This window comes from Scyliorhinus torazame, chromosome 22 (assembly GCF_047496885.1).
Source record: "Scyliorhinus torazame isolate Kashiwa2021f chromosome 22, sScyTor2.1, whole genome shotgun sequence".
In the NCBI taxonomy this organism is placed as follows: domain Eukaryota; kingdom Metazoa; phylum Chordata; class Chondrichthyes; order Carcharhiniformes; family Scyliorhinidae; genus Scyliorhinus; species Scyliorhinus torazame.
Genome location: NC_092728.1, coordinates 29,823,032 through 29,840,058, shown reverse-complemented (window position 1 = coordinate 29,840,058; position 17,027 = coordinate 29,823,032). Strand labels below are relative to the sequence as shown.

The following is a 17,027-nucleotide window of genomic DNA, read 5'->3' as shown; positions in this document are numbered from 1 at the left end:
AGACTGGAATCTAATCGAGAGGTTCGGGGTGGTTTATATATAGAATAACAGATACCCGGGAGTGAGTTACAGACTGGAATCTAATCGAGGGGTTCGGCGTGGTTTATATATTGAATAACAGATACCCGGGAGTGAGTTACAGACTGGAATCTAATCGAGGGGTTCGGGGTGGTTTATATATAGAATAACAGATACCCGGGAGTGAGTTACAGACTGAAATCTAATCGAGGGGTTCGGGGTGGTTTATATATAGAATAACAGATACCCGGGAGTGAGTTGCAGACTGGAATCAAACCGAGGGGTTCTGTGTGGCTTATATAGAGATTAAGTAAGGTGGAGTCGACTTAGTCCCAGATGACCTAAGGCTGCTTTCTCCTTTGAGGGGAGAGCTGACTGGTGGTAGTTTAAGCTGAGGAGCACCATACGTCAGGCGAGGGACAAGGTTAATAACAGATACCCGGGAGCGGGTGACGTTCTAGAATCTATTCGAGATGTTCGGGATGGTTTATATATGGAATATCAGATACCCGGGAGTGAATTACAGACTGGAATCTAATAAAGGCATCCAGTGGGGATCCATTCGAGGGTGTGGGTTTATGTATGAATGAACTGATAACTGATGTGAATTATGGAATGGTGCCTAATCTCGTACATTGTTGAAGGTTTCCTGCCGAGTGACACAGCCAAACATCACCGGGCTTGTGTTCTCGATGTGACGAGTGATGCCTTGGAACTGGCAGGTATCAAACCAGAGGAGATCGATTGTATTGCTTACACAAAAGGTATGAAAATCAAACCAGGGGTGACATGAATCTGCCTCTGTGGAATAGTATAAACCTGGGGCATCAACAAGATGAGCAGGGCAGGGTAGGTTAAGGAATGAGTCTGGGTGCATGAAGGATGTGTCTGGGGTGGGGGATAAAGGATGGGTCTGGGTGACGGGGGTGGTGGTGGTGAAGGATGGGTCTGGGAGTCTGGGGGGGGTGGTGGTGAAGGATAGGTTTGGGATCAGGGGGGTGAAGGATGGGTTTGGGTGTCAGTGGGGGTGAAGGATGGGTGAAGGATGGGTCTGGATGTCGGGGGGGTGAAGGATGGGTCTGGGTGGGGGAAGGATGGGTCTGGGTGTCGGTGGGGGACTGAAGGATGGGTCTGAGTATCTGGGGGGTTGAAGGATGGGTCTGGGTGTCGGGGGGGTGAAGGATGGCTCAGGGTGGATGAAGGATGGGTCTGGGTGTCAGGCTGGGTTAAGGATGGGTCTGGGTGTCAGGGGGGTGAATGGTGGGTCTGGGAGTCGGGGGGGGGGGTGAAGGATGGGTCTGGGTGTCAGGGTGGGTGAAGGATGGGTCTGGCTGTCAGGGTGGGTGAAGGATGGGTCTGGGTGTCAGGGTTGGGGAAGGATGGGTCTGGGTGCCAGGGGGAGTGAAGGATGGGTCTGGGTGTCAGCGGGGGTGAAGGATCGGTCTGGGTGTCTGGGGGGGGGGGGGGGTGAAGGATGGGTCTAGGTGTCAGGGTGGGTGAAGAATAGGTCTGGGTGTCAGGGGGGGTTGAAGGATAGGTCTGGGTGTCAGGGTGGGTGAGGGATGGGTCTGGGTGTCAGGGTGGGTGAAGGATGGGTCTGGGTGTCAGGGTGGGTGAGGGATGGGTCTGGGTGTCAGGGGGGGGTAAAGGATGGGTTGGGGTGTCAGGGGGGTTGAAGGATGGGTCTGGGTGTCAGTGGGGGGTGAAGGATGGGTCTGGGTGTCTGGGGGGAGGGGTGAAGGATGGGTCTGGGTGTCAGGGGGGGTGAAGGATGGGTCCGGGTGTCAGGGTGGGTGAAGGGTGGGTCTGGGTGTCAGGGGGGGTGAAGGATGGGTTTGGGTATCTGGGGGAGGGGTGAAGGATGGGTCTGGGCGTCAGGAGGGGTGAAGGATGGGTTTGGGTATCTGGGGGAGGGGTGAAGGATGGGTCTGGGCGTCAGGGTGGGTGAAGGATGGGACTGGGTGTCAGGGGGGGTTGAAGGATAGGTCTGGGTGTCAGGGTGGGTGAGGGATGGGTCTGGGTGTTTGGGGGGAGGGGTGAAGATTGGGTCTGGGTGTCAGGGGGGGTGAAGGATGGGTCCGGGTGTCAGGGTGGGTGAAGGGTGGGTCTGGGTGTCAGGGGGGGTGAAGGATGGGTTTGGGTATCTGGGGGAGGGGTGAAGGATGGGTCTGGGCGTCAGGAGGGGTGAAGGATGGGTCTGGGTGTCTGGGGGAGGGGTGTAGGCTGGGTCTGGGTGTCAGGGTGGGTGAAGGATGGGACTGGGTGTCAGGAGGGGTGAAGAATGGGTCTGGGTCTCGGGGGGGGGGTGAAGGATGGGTCTGGGTATCGGGGTGAAGGATGGGTCTTGGTGAGTGAAGGATGGGTCTGGGTGTCATGGTGGGTGAAGGATGGGTCTGGGTGTCAAGGGGGGTGAAGGATGGGTCTGGGTGTCATGGTGGGTGAAGGATGGGTCTGGGTCTCGGGGGGGGGGGGGGGGTGAAGGATGGGTCTGGGTATCAGGGGTGTGAAGGATGGGTCTGGGTGGGTGGAGGATGGGTCTGGGTGTCAGGGTGGGTGAGCGAGGGTCTGGGTGTCAGGGTGGGTGAAGAATGGGTCTGGGTGGGTGGAGGATGGGTCTGGGTGGGTGGAGGATGGGTCTGGGTGTCAGGGTGGGTGAGCGAGGGTCTGGGTGTCAGGGTGGGTTAGCGAGGGTCTGGGTGTCTGGGTGGGTGAGCGAGGGTCTGGGCGTCAGGGTGGGTTAGCGAGGGTCTGGGTGTCTGGGTGGGTGAGCGAGGGTCTGGGTGTCAGGGTGGGTGAGGGAGTGTCTGGGTGTCAGGGTGGGTTAGCGAGGGTCTGGGTGTCAGGGTGGGCTAGCAAAGGTCTGGGTGTCAGGGTGGGTGAGCGAGGGTCTGGGTGTCAGGGTGGGTGAGCGATCGTCTGGGTGTCAGGGGGGGTGAGGGAGTGTCTGGGTGTCAGGGTGGGTTAGCGAGGGTCTGGGTGTCAGGCTGGGTGAAGGATGGGTCTGGGTGTCAGGGTGGGTGAAAGATGGGTCTGGGTGACTGGGGGTGGGTGAAGGATGGGTCTGGGTGACTGGGGGTGGGTGAAAGATGGGTCTGGGTGACTGGGGGTGGGTGAAGGATGGGTCTGGATGGGTGAAGGATGGGTCTGGATGGGTGGAGGATGGGTCTGGGTGTCAGGGAGAGTGAAGGATGGGTCTGGGTGTCAGGGTGGGTGAAGGATGGGTCTGGGTGTCTGGGGGTGGAGGATGGGTCTGGGTATCTGTCGGGTGGTGAAAGTTGGGTCTGGGTGTCAGGGGGGGGGGTGAAGGATGGGTCTGGGTATCGGGTGTGAAGGATGGGTCTGGGTGGGTGGAGGATGGGTCTGGGTGTCAGGGTGGGTGAGCGAGGGTCTGGGTGTCAGGGTGGGTGAAGGATGGGTCTGGGTGGGTGGAGGATGGGTCTGGGTGGGTGGAGGATGGGTCTGGGTGTCAGGGTGGGTGAGCGAGGGTCTGGGTGTCAGGGTGGGTTAGCGAGGGTCTGGGTGTCTGGGTGGGTGAGCGAGGGTCTGGGCGTCAGGGTGGGTTAGCGAGGGTCTGGGTGTCTGGGTGGGTGAGCGAGGGTCTGGGTGTCAGGGTGGGTGAGGGAGTGTCTGGGTGTCAGGGTGGGTTAGCGAGGGTCTGGGTGTCAGGGTGGGCTAGCAAAGGTCTGGGTGTCAGGGTGGGTGAGCGAGGGTCTGGGTGTCAGGGTGGGTGAGCGATCGTCTGGGTGTCAGGGGGGTGAGGGAGTGTCTGGGTGTCAGGGTGGGTTAGCGAGGGTCTGGGTGTCAGGCTGGGTGAAGGATGGGTCTGGGTGTCAGGGTGGGTGAAAGATGGGTCTGGGTGACTGGGGGTGGGTGAAGGATGGGTCTGGGTGACTGGGGGTGGGTGAAAGATGGGTCTGGGTGACTGGGGGTGGGTGAAGGATGGGTCTGGATGGGTGAAGGATGGGTCTGGATGGGTGGAGGATGGGTCTGGGTGTCAGGGAGAGTGAAGGATGGGTCTGGGTGTCAGGGTGGGTGAAGGATGGGTCTGGGTGTCTGGGGGTGGAGGATGGGTCTGGGTATCTGTCGGGTGGTGAAAGTTGGGTCTGGGTGTCAGGGGGGGGGTGAAGGATGGGTTTGGGTGTCGGGGGGTGAAGGATAGGTCTGGATGTCAGGGGGGGGTGAAGGATGGGTCTTGGTGTCAGGGTGGGTGAAGGATGGGTCTGAGTATCTGGGGAGTGAAGGATGGGTCTGGGTGTCAGGGTGGGTGAAGGATGGTCTGGGGGCCGGGTTGGGGGGGTGAAGGATGGGTCTGGGTGTCATGGTGGGTGAAGGATGGGTGTGGGTATCTGGGTGGGTGAAGGATGGGTCTGGGTGTCAGGGAGAGTGAAGGATGGGCCTGGGTGTCAGGGTGGGTGAAGGATGGGTCTGGGTGTCAGGGTGGGTGAAGGATGGTCTGGGGGCCGGGGTGGGGGGGCACGGTGAAGGATGGGTCTGGGTGTCATGGTGGGTGAAGGATGGTTGTGGGTATCTGGGTGGGTGAAGGATGGGTCTGGGTGTCAGGGAGAGTGAAGGATGGGGCTGGGTGCCATTGGGGGGGGGCGAAGGATGGGTCTGGGTATCGGGGGGGGGGTGAAGGATGGGTCTTGGTGGGTGAAGGATGGGTCTGGGTGTCCGGGGGGTGAAGGATGGGTCTGGGTGGGTGGAGGATGGGTCTGGGTGTCAGGGTGGGTGAGGGAGGGTCTGGGTGTCAGGGTGGGTTAGCGAGAGTCTGGGTGTCTGGGTAGGTGAGCGAGGGTCTGTGTGTCAGGGTGGATTAGCAAGGGTCTGGGTGTCAGGGTGGGTGAGCGAGAGTCTGGGTTTCAGGGGGGTGAGGGAGGGTCTGGGTGTCAGGGTGGGTTAGCGATGGTCTGGGTGTCAGGCTGGGTGAAGGATGGGTCTGGGTGTCGGGTGGGTGAAGGATGGGTCTGGGTGTCAGGGTGGGTGAAGGATGGGTCTGGGTGGGTGGAGGATGGGTCTGGGTGTCAGGGTGGGTGAGGGAGGGTCTGTGTGTCAGGGTGGATTAGCAAGGGTCTGGGTGTCAGGGTGGGTGAGCGAGAGTCTGGGTTTCAGGGGGGTGAGGGAGGGTCTGGGTGTCAGGGTGGGTGAAGGATGGGTCTGGGTGTCAGGGTGGGTGAAGGATGGGCCTTGGTGTCAGGGTGGGTGAACGATGGGTCTGGGTGACTGGGGGTGCGTGAAGGATGGGTCTGGGTGTCAGGGGGGTGAAGGATGGGTCTGAATGGGTGAAGGATAGGTCTGGGTGTCTGGGGGTGAAGGATGGGTCTGGGTGGGTGAAGGATGGGTCTGTGTGTCAGGGAGAGTGAAGGATGGGTCTGGGTGTCAGGGGGGGTGAGGGATGGGTCTGGGCATCTGACGGGTGGTGAAAGTTGGGTCTGTGTGTCAGAGGGGGGTGAAGATTGGTCTGTGTGTCAGGGAGAGTGAAGGATAGGTCTGGGTGTCGGCGGGTGAAGGATAGGTCTGGGTGTCGGGGGTGAAGGATAGGTCTGGGTGTCGGGGGGTGAAGGATAGGTCTGGGTGTCGGGGGGTGAAGGATAGGTCTGGGTGTCGGGGGGTGAAGGATAGGTCTGGGTGTCGGGGGGTGAAGGATAGGTCTGGGTGTCGGGGGGGGTGAAGGATGGGTCTGGGTGTCAGGGGGGGTGAAGGATAGGTCTAGGTGTCAGGGTGCGTGAAGGATAGGTCTGAGTATCTGGGGAGTGAAGGATGGGTCGGGGTGTCAGGGAGAGTGAAGGATGGGTCTGGGTGTCAGGGTGGGTGAAGGATGGGTCTGGGGGCCGGGTTGGGGGGGGTGAAGGATGGGTCTGGGTGTCATGGTGGGTGAAGGATGGGTGTGGGTATCTGGGTGGGTCAAGGATGGGTCTGGGTGTCAGGATGGGTGAAGGATGGGTCTGGGTGTCTGGGAGGTAAGGATTGGTCTGGGTTTCAGAGTGGGTGAGGGAGGGGCTGGGTGTCTGGGTCGGTGAGGGAGGGTCTGGGTGTCTGGGGGGTGAGGGAGGGTCTGGGTACTGGGTGGGTGAGCGAGGGTCTGGGTGTCTGAGTGGATGAGCGAGGGTTTGGATGTCAGGGTGGGTTAGCGAGGGTCTGGGTGTCGGGGGTGAGGGAGGATCTGTGTGTCTGTGTGGGTGAGCGAGGGTCTGGGGGGTGAGGGAGGATCTGGGTGTCTGGGTGGGTGAGCGAGGGTCTGGGCGTCAGGGTGGGTTAGCGAGGGTCTGGGTGTCAGGGTGGGTGAGCGAGGGTCTGGGTGTCAGGGGGGTGAGGGAGGGTCTGGGTGTCAGGGTGGGTTAGCGAGGGTCTGGGTGTCAGGGTGGGTTAGCGAGGGTCTGGGTGTCAGGGTGGGTTAGCGAAGGTCTGGGTGTCTGGGTGGGTTAGCGAGGGTCTGGGTGTCAGGGTGGGTGAGCGAGGGCCTGGGTGTCTGGGTGGGTGAGCGAGGGGCTGGGTGTCCGGGTGGGTGAGCGAGGGTCTGTGTGTCTGGGTGGGCGAGCGAGGGTCTGGATATCAGGGTGGGTAAAGGATGGGTCTGGGTGTCAGGGTGGGTGAAGGATGGTCTGGGGGCCGGGTTGGGGGGGTGAAGGATGGGTCTGGGTGTCATGGTGGGTGAAGGATGGGTGTGGGTATCTGGGTGGGTGAAGGATGGGTCTGGGTGTCAGGGAGAGTGAAGGATGGGCCTGGGTGTCAGGGTGGGTGAAGAATGGGTCTGGGTGTCAGGGTGGGTGAAGGATGGTCTGGGGGCCGGGGTGGGGGGGCACGGTGAAGGATGGGTCTGGGTGTCATGGTGGGTGAAGGATGGTTGTGGGTATCTGGGTGGGTGAAGGATGGGTCTGGGTGTCAGGGAGAGTGAAGGATGGGGCTGGGTGCCATTGGGGGGGGGGGAAGGATGGGTCTGGGTATCGGGGGGGGGTGAAGGATGGGTCTTGGTGGGTGAAGGATGGGTCTGGGTGTCCGGGGGGTGAAGGATGGGTCTGGGTGGGTGGAGGATGGGTCTGGGTGTCAGGGTGGGTGAGGGAGGGTCTGGGTGTCAGGGTGGGTTAGCGAGAGTCTGGGTGTCTGGGTAGGTGAGCGAGGGTCTGTGTGTCAGGGTGGATTAGCAAGGGTCTGGGTGTCAGGGTGGGTGAGCGAGAGTCTGGGTTTCAGGGGGGTGAGGGAGGGTCTGGGTGTCAGGGTGGGTTAGCGATGGTCTGGGTGTCAGGCTGGGTGAAGGATGGGTCTGGGTGTCGGGTGGGTGAAGGATGGGTCTGGGTGTCAGGGTGGGTGAAGGATGGGTCTGGGTGGGTGGAGGATGGGTCTGGGTGTCAGGGTGGGTGAGGGAGGGTCTGTGTGTCAGGGTGGATTAGCAAGGGTCTGGGTGTCAGGGTGGGTGAGCGAGAGTCTGGGTTTCAGGGGGGTGAGGGAGGGTCTGGGTGTCAGGGTGGGTGAAGGATGGGTCTGGGTGTCAGGGTGGGTGAAGGATGGGCCTTGGTGTCAGGGTGGGTGAACGATGGGTCTGGGTGACTGGGGGTGCGTGAAGGATGGGTCTGGGTGTCAGGGGGGTGAAGGATGGGTCTGAATGGGTGAAGGATAGGTCTGGGTGTCTGGGGGTGAAGGATGGGTCTGGGTGGGTGAAGGATGGGTCTGTGTGTCAGGGAGAGTGAAGGATGGGTCTGGGTGTCAGGGGGGGTGAGGGATGGGTCTGGGCATCTGACGGGTGGTGAAAGTTGGGTCTGTGTGTCAGAGGGGGGTGAAGGATGGGTCTGTGTGTCAGGGAGAGTGAAGGATAGGTCTGGGTGTCGGGGGGTGAAGGATAGGTCTGGGTGTCGGGGGTGAAGGATAGGTCTGGGTGTCGGGGGGTGAAGGATAGGTCTGGGTGTCGGGGGGTGAAGGATAGGTCTGGGTGTCGGGGGGTGAAGGATAGGTCTGGGTGTCGGGGGGTGAAGGATAGGTCTGGGTGTCGGGGGGGGTGAAGGATGGGTCTGGGTGTCAGGGGGGGTGAAGGATAGGTCTAGGTGTCAGGGTGCGTGAAGGATAGGTCTGAGTATCTGGGGAGTGAAGGATGGGTCGGGGTGTCAGGGAGAGTGAAGGATGGGTCTGGGTGTCAGGGTGGGTGAAGGATGGGTCTGGGGGCCGGGTTGGGGGGGGTGAAGGATGGGTCTGGGTGTCATGGTGGGTGAAGGATGGGTGTGGGTATCTGGGTGGGTCAAGGATGGGTCTGGGTGTCAGGATGGGTGAAGGATGGGTCTGGGTGTCTGGGAGGTAAGGATTGGTCTGGGTTTCAGAGTGGGTGAGGGAGGGGCTGGGTGTCTGGGTCGGTGAGGGAGGGTCTGGGTGTCTGGGGGGTGAGGGAGGGTCTGGGTACTGGGTGGGTGAGCGAGGGTCTGGGTGTCTGAGTGGATGAGCGAGGGTTTGGATGTCAGGGTGGGTTAGCGAGGGTCTGGGTGTCGGGGGTGAGGGAGGATCTGTGTGTCTGTGTGGGTGAGCGAGGGTCTGGGGGGTGAGGGAGGATCTGGGTGTCTGGGTGGGTGAGCGAGGGTCTGGGCGTCAGGGTGGGTTAGCGAGGGTCTGGGTGTCAGGGTGGGTGAGCGAGGGTCTGGGTGTCAGGGGGGTGAGGGAGGGTCTGGGTGTCAGGGTGGGTTAGCGAGGGTCTGGGTGTCAGGGTGGGTTAGCGAGGGTCTGGGTGTCAGGGTGGGTTAGCGAAGGTCTGGGTGTCTGGGTGGGTTAGCGAGGGTCTGGGTGTCAGGGTGGGTGAGCGAGGGCCTGGGTGTCTGGGTGGGTGAGCGAGGGGCTGGGTGTCCGGGTGGGTGAGCGAGGGTCTGTGTGTCTGGGTGGGTGAGCGAGGGTCTGGATATCAGGGTGGGTAAAGGATGGGTCTGGGTGTCAGGTGGGTGAAGGATGGGTCTGGGTGTCTGGGGGGTGAAGGATGGGACTGGGTGTCAGGGTGGGTGGAGGATGGGCCCGGTATCAGGGCGGGGGGTGGTGAAGGATGGGCCTGGGGATCAGGGTGGGTGAAGGATGGGTCTGAGTATCTGGGGGGTGAAGGATAGGTCTCAGTGTCAGGGTGGGTGAAGGATGGGTCTGAGTATCTGGGGGGTGAAAGATTGTTCTGAGTGTCAGGGTGGGTGAAGGTTGGTCAGGGTGTCAGAGTAGGTGAAGGAGGGTCAAGATGTGTGAGGGGGGTTCTGGGTTTCAGGGTGGGTGAAGGTAGGTTCGGGTGTCAGAGTAGGTGAAGGAGGGTCTGGGTGTCAGGGTGGGTGAGGGGGGTCTGGGTGTCAGGGTGGGTGAGGGGGTTCTGGGTTTCCGGGTAGGTGAATGAGGGTCTGGGTTTCAGGGTGGGTGAAGGAGGTCTGCGTGTCAGGGTGGGTGAAGGAGGGTCTGGGTTTCAGGGTGGGTGAAGGATGGGTCTGGGTGTCAGAGTGGGTGAAGGAGGGTCAGGGTTTCAGGGTGGGTGAGGGAGGGTCTGGGTGTCAGAGTGGGTGAAGGAGGGTCTGGGTTGCAGGGTGGGTGAAGGAGGGTCTGGGTGTCAGGGTGGGTGAAGGAGGGTCTGCGTGTCAGGGTGGGTGAAGGAGGGTCTGGGTGTCAGAGTGGGTGAGGGGGGTCTGGGTGTCAGGGTGGGTGAGGGGGGGTCTGGGTTTCAGGATGGGTGAAGGAAGGTCAGAGTTTCAGGGTGGGTGAGGGAGGGTCTGGGTGTCAGAGTGGGTGAAGGAGGATCTGGGTTTCAGGGTGGGTGAAGGAGGGTCTGGGTGTCAGGGTGTGTGAAGGAGGGTCTGGGCTTCAGGGTGGGCGAAGGTAGGTTTGGGTGTCAGAGTAGGTGCAGGAGGGTCAGGATGGGTGAGGGGTGTCAGGGTTTCAGGGTGGGTGAAGGTTGGTCCGGGTGTCAGAGTAGGTGAAGGAGGGTCTGGGTGTCAGGGTGGGTGAGGGGGGTCTGGGTGTCAGGGTGGGTGAGGGGGGTCTGGGTTTCAGGGTGGGAGAAGGAGGGTCTGGGTTTCAGGGTGGGTGAAGGAGGGTCTGGGTGTCAGGGTGTGTGAAGGAGGGTCTGGGTTTCAGGGTGGGTGAAGGATGGGTCTGGGTGTCAGGGTGGGTGAGGGGGATCTGGGTTTCAGGGTGGGTGAATGAGGGTAAGGGTTTCAGGGTGGGTGAAGGAGGGTCTGGGTTGCAGGGTGGGTGAAGGAGGGTCTGGGTGTCAGGGTGGGTGAAGGAGGGTAAGGGTTTCAGGGTGGGTGAGGGAGGGTCTGGGTGTCAGAGTGGGTGAAGGAGGGTCTGGGTTGCAGGGTGGGTGAAGGAGGGTCTGGGTGTCAGGGTGGGTGAAGGAGGGTCTGGGTTTCAGGGTGGGTGCAGGAGGGTCTGCGTGTCAGGGTGGGTGAAGGAGGGTCTGGGGTTCAGGGTGGGTGAAGGATGGGTCTGGGTGTCAGAGTGGGTGAAGGAGGGTCTGGGTGTCAGAGTAGGTGAAGGAGGGTCTGGGTTTCAGGGTGGGTGAAGGATGGGTCTGGGATAGGAGGAGTGGTCATCGATGAGGGAGTTACAGGATTAGAGGGGTGGTCATTGTAGGGAAATTTAGAGAATTAGAGGCTTTTTCTTGAATTGGAGAGTTTGGGGATTATAGAAATAATCTTCTATGGGGAGGGTGGTTACGGGATTAAATTGCATGTCTCCGATGGGAGAGTTAAGGAACCAGAGGGGTCGTTTCACTGGGTGAATTATGCAATTAGAGAGGTGGTCTTTGATGAGCATTAGGGAATTGTAGGGGTCATTTTGATGGGCGAGTTACCGGATTAGAGTGGTGGACATGGATGTTGATGGGTGAGTTACAGGATTGGAGGGGTGGTCTTCGATGGGAGAGTAAGCGGAATGAAGGGGTTGTTTCGATGGGAGAGTTTGGATTTAGAGTGGTGGACATTGATGGGAGAATTAGGGGATTATAGGGATGCTCTTCGATGGGAGAGGTAAGGGATTAGATTTCTAGTATTCAATGGGAAGGTATGGGGACTAGAGGCATTGACGGGAGAGTTAGGGGATTATCAATAATAATAATCTTTATTAGTGTCACAAGTCGGCTGACATTAACACTGCAATTAAGTTATTATGAATACCCCCTAGTCGCCACACTCCAGCACCTGTTCGGGTACACTGAGGGAGAATTCAGAATGTTCGATTCATCTAACAGCACGTCTTTCGGGACTTCTGCGAGGAAACCCAGAGGAAACCCACACAAACACGGGGAGAACGTGTAGACTCCGTACAGACAGTGACCCAAGCCTGGGACAGGAATCAAACCTGGGACCCTGGAGTGTGGTGCAACAGTGGTACCCACTGTGCTACCGTGCGGGAGGGTCTTCAGTGGGAGAGTCGAGGGTTTGGAGAGTTGGTCTTCAATGGGAGGGTTAGTTGATTCGAGGGATGGACATTGATGGAAGAGTTCGGAGGTTAGAAAGTCTTCGAAGGGAGGGTAAGGGAATTAGAGGAATGTTCGTTGATGGGACAGTAGGGGACAAGAGGGATGGTCTTCAATGGGAGAGTTAGGGAATAAGAGGGATAGTCTCAAAGGACAAAGAAAAGTACAGCACAGGAACAGGCTCTTCGACCCTCCAAGCCTGTACTGACTGTGCTGCCTGTCTAACCCAAATAGATAGAGTGGAGAGTTGGGCAGAGAAATGGCAGATGGAGTTCAATCCAGGCAAATGCGAGGTGATGCATTTTGGAAGATCCAATTCAAGAGCGAACTGTACGGTAAATGAAAAAGCTCTGGGGAAAATTAATGTACAGAGAGACCTGGTGTTCAGTTCCATTGTACCCTGAAGGTGGCTGCACTGGTCGATAGAGTGGTCAAGAAGGCATACGGCATTCTTTCCTTCATCGGAAGGGGTATTGAGTACAAGAGTTGGCAGGTCATGTTATAGTTGGAGAAGACTTTGGTTCGGCCACATTTGGAATACTGCGTGCAGTTCTGGTCGCCACATTACCAAAAGGATGTGGATGCTTTGGAGAAGGTGCAGAGGAGGTTCACCAGGATGTTGCCTGGTATGGAGGGCGCTAGCTGTGAAGAGAGGTTGAATAGATTAGGATTATTTTCATCAGAAAGACGGAGGTTGAGGGGGGACCTCATTGAGGTCTACAAAATCATGAGAGATATAGACAGGGTGGATAGCAAGAAGCTTTTTCCTAGAGTGGGGGACTCAATTACTAGTGGTCACGAGGTCAAGGTGAGAGGGGAAAAGTTTCAGGGAGATATACGTGGAAAGTTCTTTACGCAGAGGGTGGTGGGTGCCTAGAACGCATTGCCGGCGAAGGTGGTAGAGGCGGGCACGATAGCATCATTTAAGATGTGTCTAGACAGATACATGAATGGGCAGGGAGCAGAGGGATACAGATCCTTAGAAAATACGCAACAGTTTTAGATAGAGGATCTGGATCGGCGCAGGCTTGGAGGACCGAAGGGCCTGTTCCTGTGCTGTAATTTTTCTTTGTACTTTGTTCTTCTTTGTTCAAAACATTCCACAATTCCATATCCCTCTAATCCCATCCTATTTGTGTATTTGTCAAGACACACCTTAAGCGTCACCATCGTACCTACTTCTACCACCTCTTCGGCAGCGAGTTCCAGGCACCCACTACTCTCTGCGTATAAAACTTCCCTCGCACATCTCCTCTAAACTTTGCCCTCGCACCTTAGACCTGTGTTGCCTAGTAATTGACTCTTCCACCCTGGGCAAAGCTTCACTATCCACTCTGTCCATGCCCCTCATAATTTTATAGACTTTTATCAGGCCGCCCCTCAACCCCCATTGTTCCAGTGAGAACAAACCGAGTTTAGAACATAGAACATAGAACATTACAGCGCAGTACAGGCCCTTCGGCCCTCGATGTTGCGCCGACCTGTGAAACCACTCTAAAGCCCATCTACACTATTCCCTTATCGTCCATATGTCTATCCAATGACCATTTGAATGCCCTTAGTGTTGGCGAGTCCACTACTGTTGCAGGCAGGGCATTCCACGCCCTTACTACTCTCTGAGTAAAGAACCTACCTCTGACATCTGTCTTATATCTATCTCCCCTCAATTTAAAGCTATGTCCCCTCGTGCTAGACATCACCATCTGAGGAAAAAGGCTCTCACTGTCCACCCTATCCAATCCTCTGATCATCTTGTATGCCTCAATTAAGTCACCTCTTAACCTTCTCTCTAACAAAAACAGCCTCAGGTCCCTCAGCCTTTCCTCATAAGATCTTCCCCCATACCAGGCAACATTCTGGTAAATCTCCTCTGCACCCTTTCCAATGCTTCCACATCCTTCCTATAATGCGGCGACCAGAATTGCACGCAATAATCCAAATGAGGCCGCACCTGAGTTTTGCACAGCTGCAACATGACCTCATGGCTCCGAAACTCAATCCCTCTACCAATAAAAGCTAACACACCGTACGCCTTCTTAACAACCCTCTCAACATGAGTGGCAACTTTCAGGGATCTATGTACATGGACACCGAGATCTCTCTGCTCATCCACACTGCCAAGAATCTTACCATTAGCCCAGTATTCTGTCTTCCTGTTATTCCTTCCAAAATGAATCACCTCACACTTTTCTGCATTAAACTCCATTTGCCACCTCTCAGCCCAGCTCTGCAGCTTATCTATGTCCCTCTGTAGCCTGCAACCTCCTTCCGCACTGTCCACAACTACACCGACTAGTGTAATCTGCAAATTTACTCATCCATCCTTCTACCCCCTCCTCCAGGTCATTTATAAAAATGACAAACAGCAGTGGCCCCAAAACAGATCCTTGTGGTACACCACTAGTAACTGGACTCCAGTCTGAACACTTCCCATCAACCACCATCCTTTGTCTTCTTCCAGCTAGCCAATTTCTGATCCAAACTGCTAAATCACCCTGAATCCCATGCTTCCGTATTTTCTGCAGTAGCCTACCATGGGGAACTTAATCAAACGCTTTACTGAAATCCATATACGCCACATCAACTGCTTTACCCTCATCCACCTGTTTGGTCACCTTCTCAAAGAACTCAATAAGGTTTGTGAGGCACGACCTACCCTTCACAAAACCGTGTTGACTATGTGTAATCAAATTATTCCTTTCCAGATGATTATACACCACTGAGTGCTGAATTTGGTGCATTTGAGTGCGATAGTGAGAGTTTGGTGACCGAGGGAGTTAGGTGAGGAGGGAGTAAGGTGCTCCTTTCATTTTGTTTCCGACATTTCCGCGAAGAGAGCCAGGAGTTTACAGGAAGTGTAGCTGACTGGGAGCAGAGTCGGAGGGCGGAGGTCCAGTTGGTCCACAGGGCAGCTATATTCTGTAAGGTAAGAGGGGATGGAGGCTAGGCCAGTTGCGTGCTCCTCCTGTAGGATGTGGGTGGTGAGGGATACCACCGGTGTCCCCACTGACTATACCTGCGGGAAGTGCACCCAACTTCAGCTCCTCAAAGACCGTGTTAGGGAACTGGAGCTGAAGCTGGATGAACTTCGGATCATCCGGGAGGCAGAGGAGGTGATTGAGAAGAGTTACAAGGAGGTAACCACACCCAAGGTACAGGACAAGAATAGCTGGGTTACAGTCAGGGGGAAAAAAACAAACAGGCAGAAAGTGCAGGGATCCCTCGTGGCCGTTCCCCTTCAAAACAAGTATACCGTTTTGGATGCTGTTGGGGGGGATGACCTACCGGGGGAAGGCCCTAGCGGCCAGGTCTCTGGCACTGAGTCTGGCTCTGGGGCTCAGAAGGGAAGGGGGGAGAATAGAAAAGCAATAGTTGTAGGAGATTCAATGGTTAGGGGAATAGATAGGAGATTCTGTGGTCGCGAGCGAGACTCCCGGAAGGTATGTTGCCTCCCGGGTGCCAGGGCCAGGGATGTCTCGGATCGTGTCTTCAGGATCCTTAAGGGGGAGGGGGAGCAGCCAGAAGTCGTGGTGCACATTGGTACCAATGACATAGGTAGGAAAAGGGGTGTGGAGGTAATAAACAAGTTTAGGGAGTTAGGCTGGAAGTTAAAAGCCAGGACAGACAGAGTTGTCATCTCTGGTTTGTTGCCGGTGCCACGTGATAGCGAGGCTAGGAATAGGGAGAGAGTGCAGTTGAACACGTGGCTGCAGGAATGGTGTAGGAGGGAGGGCTTCAGGTATTTGGATAATTGGAGCGCATTCTGGGGAAGGTGGGACCTGTACAAGCAGGACGGGTTGCATCTGAACCAGAGGGGCACCAATATCCTGGGAGGGAGGTTTTCTAGTACTCTTCGGGAGGGTTTAAACTAATTTGGTAGGGGAATGGGAACCGGATTTGTAGTCCAGCAACTAAGGTAGCCGATATTCAGGACGCCAAAGCGTGTAATGAGGCAGTGGGGAAGGGAACACTGACAAAGGAGAGTACTTGCAGGCACGGAGAGGGGTTGAAGTGTGTATACTTCAACGCAAGAAGCATCAGGAATAAGGTGGGTGAACTTAAGGCATGGATCGGTACTTGGGACTACGATGTGGTGGCCATCACGGAAACTTGGATAGAAGAGGGGCAGAAATGGTTGTTGGAGGTCCCTGGTTATAGATGTTTCAATAAGATTAGGGAGGGTGGTAAAAGAGGTGGGGGGTGGCATTATTAATTAGAGATAGTATAACAGCTGCAGAAAGGCAGTTCGAGGAGTATCAGCCTAATGAGGTAGTATGGGTTGAAGTCAGAAATAGGAAAGGAGCAGTCACCTTGTTAGGAGTTTTCTATAGGCCCCCCCAATAGTAGCAGAGATGTGGAGGAACAGATTGGGAAACAGATTTTGGAAAGGTGCAGAAGTCATAGGGTAGTAGTCATGGGCGACTTTAACTTCCCAAATATTGAGTGGAAACTCTTTAGATCAAATAGTTTGGATGGGGTAGTGTTTGTGCAGTGTGTCCAGGAAGCTTTTCTAACGCAGTATGTAGATTGTCCGACCAGAGGAGGGGCAATATTGGATTTAGTACTGGGTAATGAGCCAGGGCAAGTGATAGATTTGTTAGTGGGGGAGCATTTTAGAGATAGTGACCACAATTCTGTGACTTTCACTTCAGTAATGGAGAGGGATAGGTACGTGCAACAGGGCAAGGTTTACAATTGGGGGAAGGGTAAATACGATGTTGTCAGACAAGAATTGAAGTGCAGAAGTTGGGAACAGAGGCTGGCAGGGAAGGACACAAGTGAAATGTGGAACTTGTTCAAGGAACAGGTGCTACATGTCCTTGATATGTATGTCCCTGTCAGGCAGGGAAGAGATGGTCGAGTGAGGGAACCATGGTTGACAAGAGAGGTTGAATGTCTTGTTAAGAGGAAAAAGGTGACTTATGTAAGGCTGAGGAAACAAGGTTCAGACAGGGCATTGGAGGGATACAAGATAGCCAGGAGGGAACTGAAGAAAGGGATTAGGAGAGCTAAGAGAGGGCATGAACAATCTTTGGCGGGTAGGATCAAGGAAAACCCCAAGGCCTTTTACACATATGTGAGAAATATGAGAATGACTAGAGCGAGGGTCGGTCCGATCAAGGACAGTAGCGGGAGATTGTGTATTGAGTCTGAAGAGATAGGAGAGGTCTTGAACGATATTGTTGGAGAGGACAGTGTGAAACAGATTGGTAAGCTCGAGGAAATACTTGTTAGGAAGGAAGATGTGTTGGGCATTTTGAAAAACCTGAGGATAGACAAGTCCCCCGGGCCTGACGGGATATATCCAAGGATTCTATGGGAAGCAAGAGATGAAATTGCAGAGCCGTTGGCAATGATCTTTTCGTCCTCACTGTCAACAGGGGTGGTACCAGGGGATTGGAGAGTGGCGAATGTCGTGCCCCTGTTCAAAAAAGGGACTAGGGATAACCCTGGGAATTACAGGCCAGTTAGTCTTACTTCGGTGGTAGGCAAAGTAATGGAAAGGGTACTGAAGGATAGGATTTCTGAGCATCTGGAAAGACACTGCTTGATTAGGGATAGTCAGCACGGATTTGTGAGCGGTAGGTCTTGCCTT

At 56.3% G+C, this 17,027-nt stretch overlaps 1 protein-coding gene across 1 annotated transcript in view; it reads left to right on the top strand.

The window, feature by feature from the left end:
- Positions 1–17,027, top strand: part of osgep (O-sialoglycoprotein endopeptidase) — a 120,280-nt gene that overhangs the window by 7,677 nt on the left and 95,576 nt on the right. Inside the window, exon 3 of the mRNA XM_072488005.1 lies at positions 663–782. Coding sequence (XP_072344106.1) covers positions 663–782 — 120 coding nt within the window. The remainder of the gene's footprint in view (positions 1–662; positions 783–17,027) is intronic.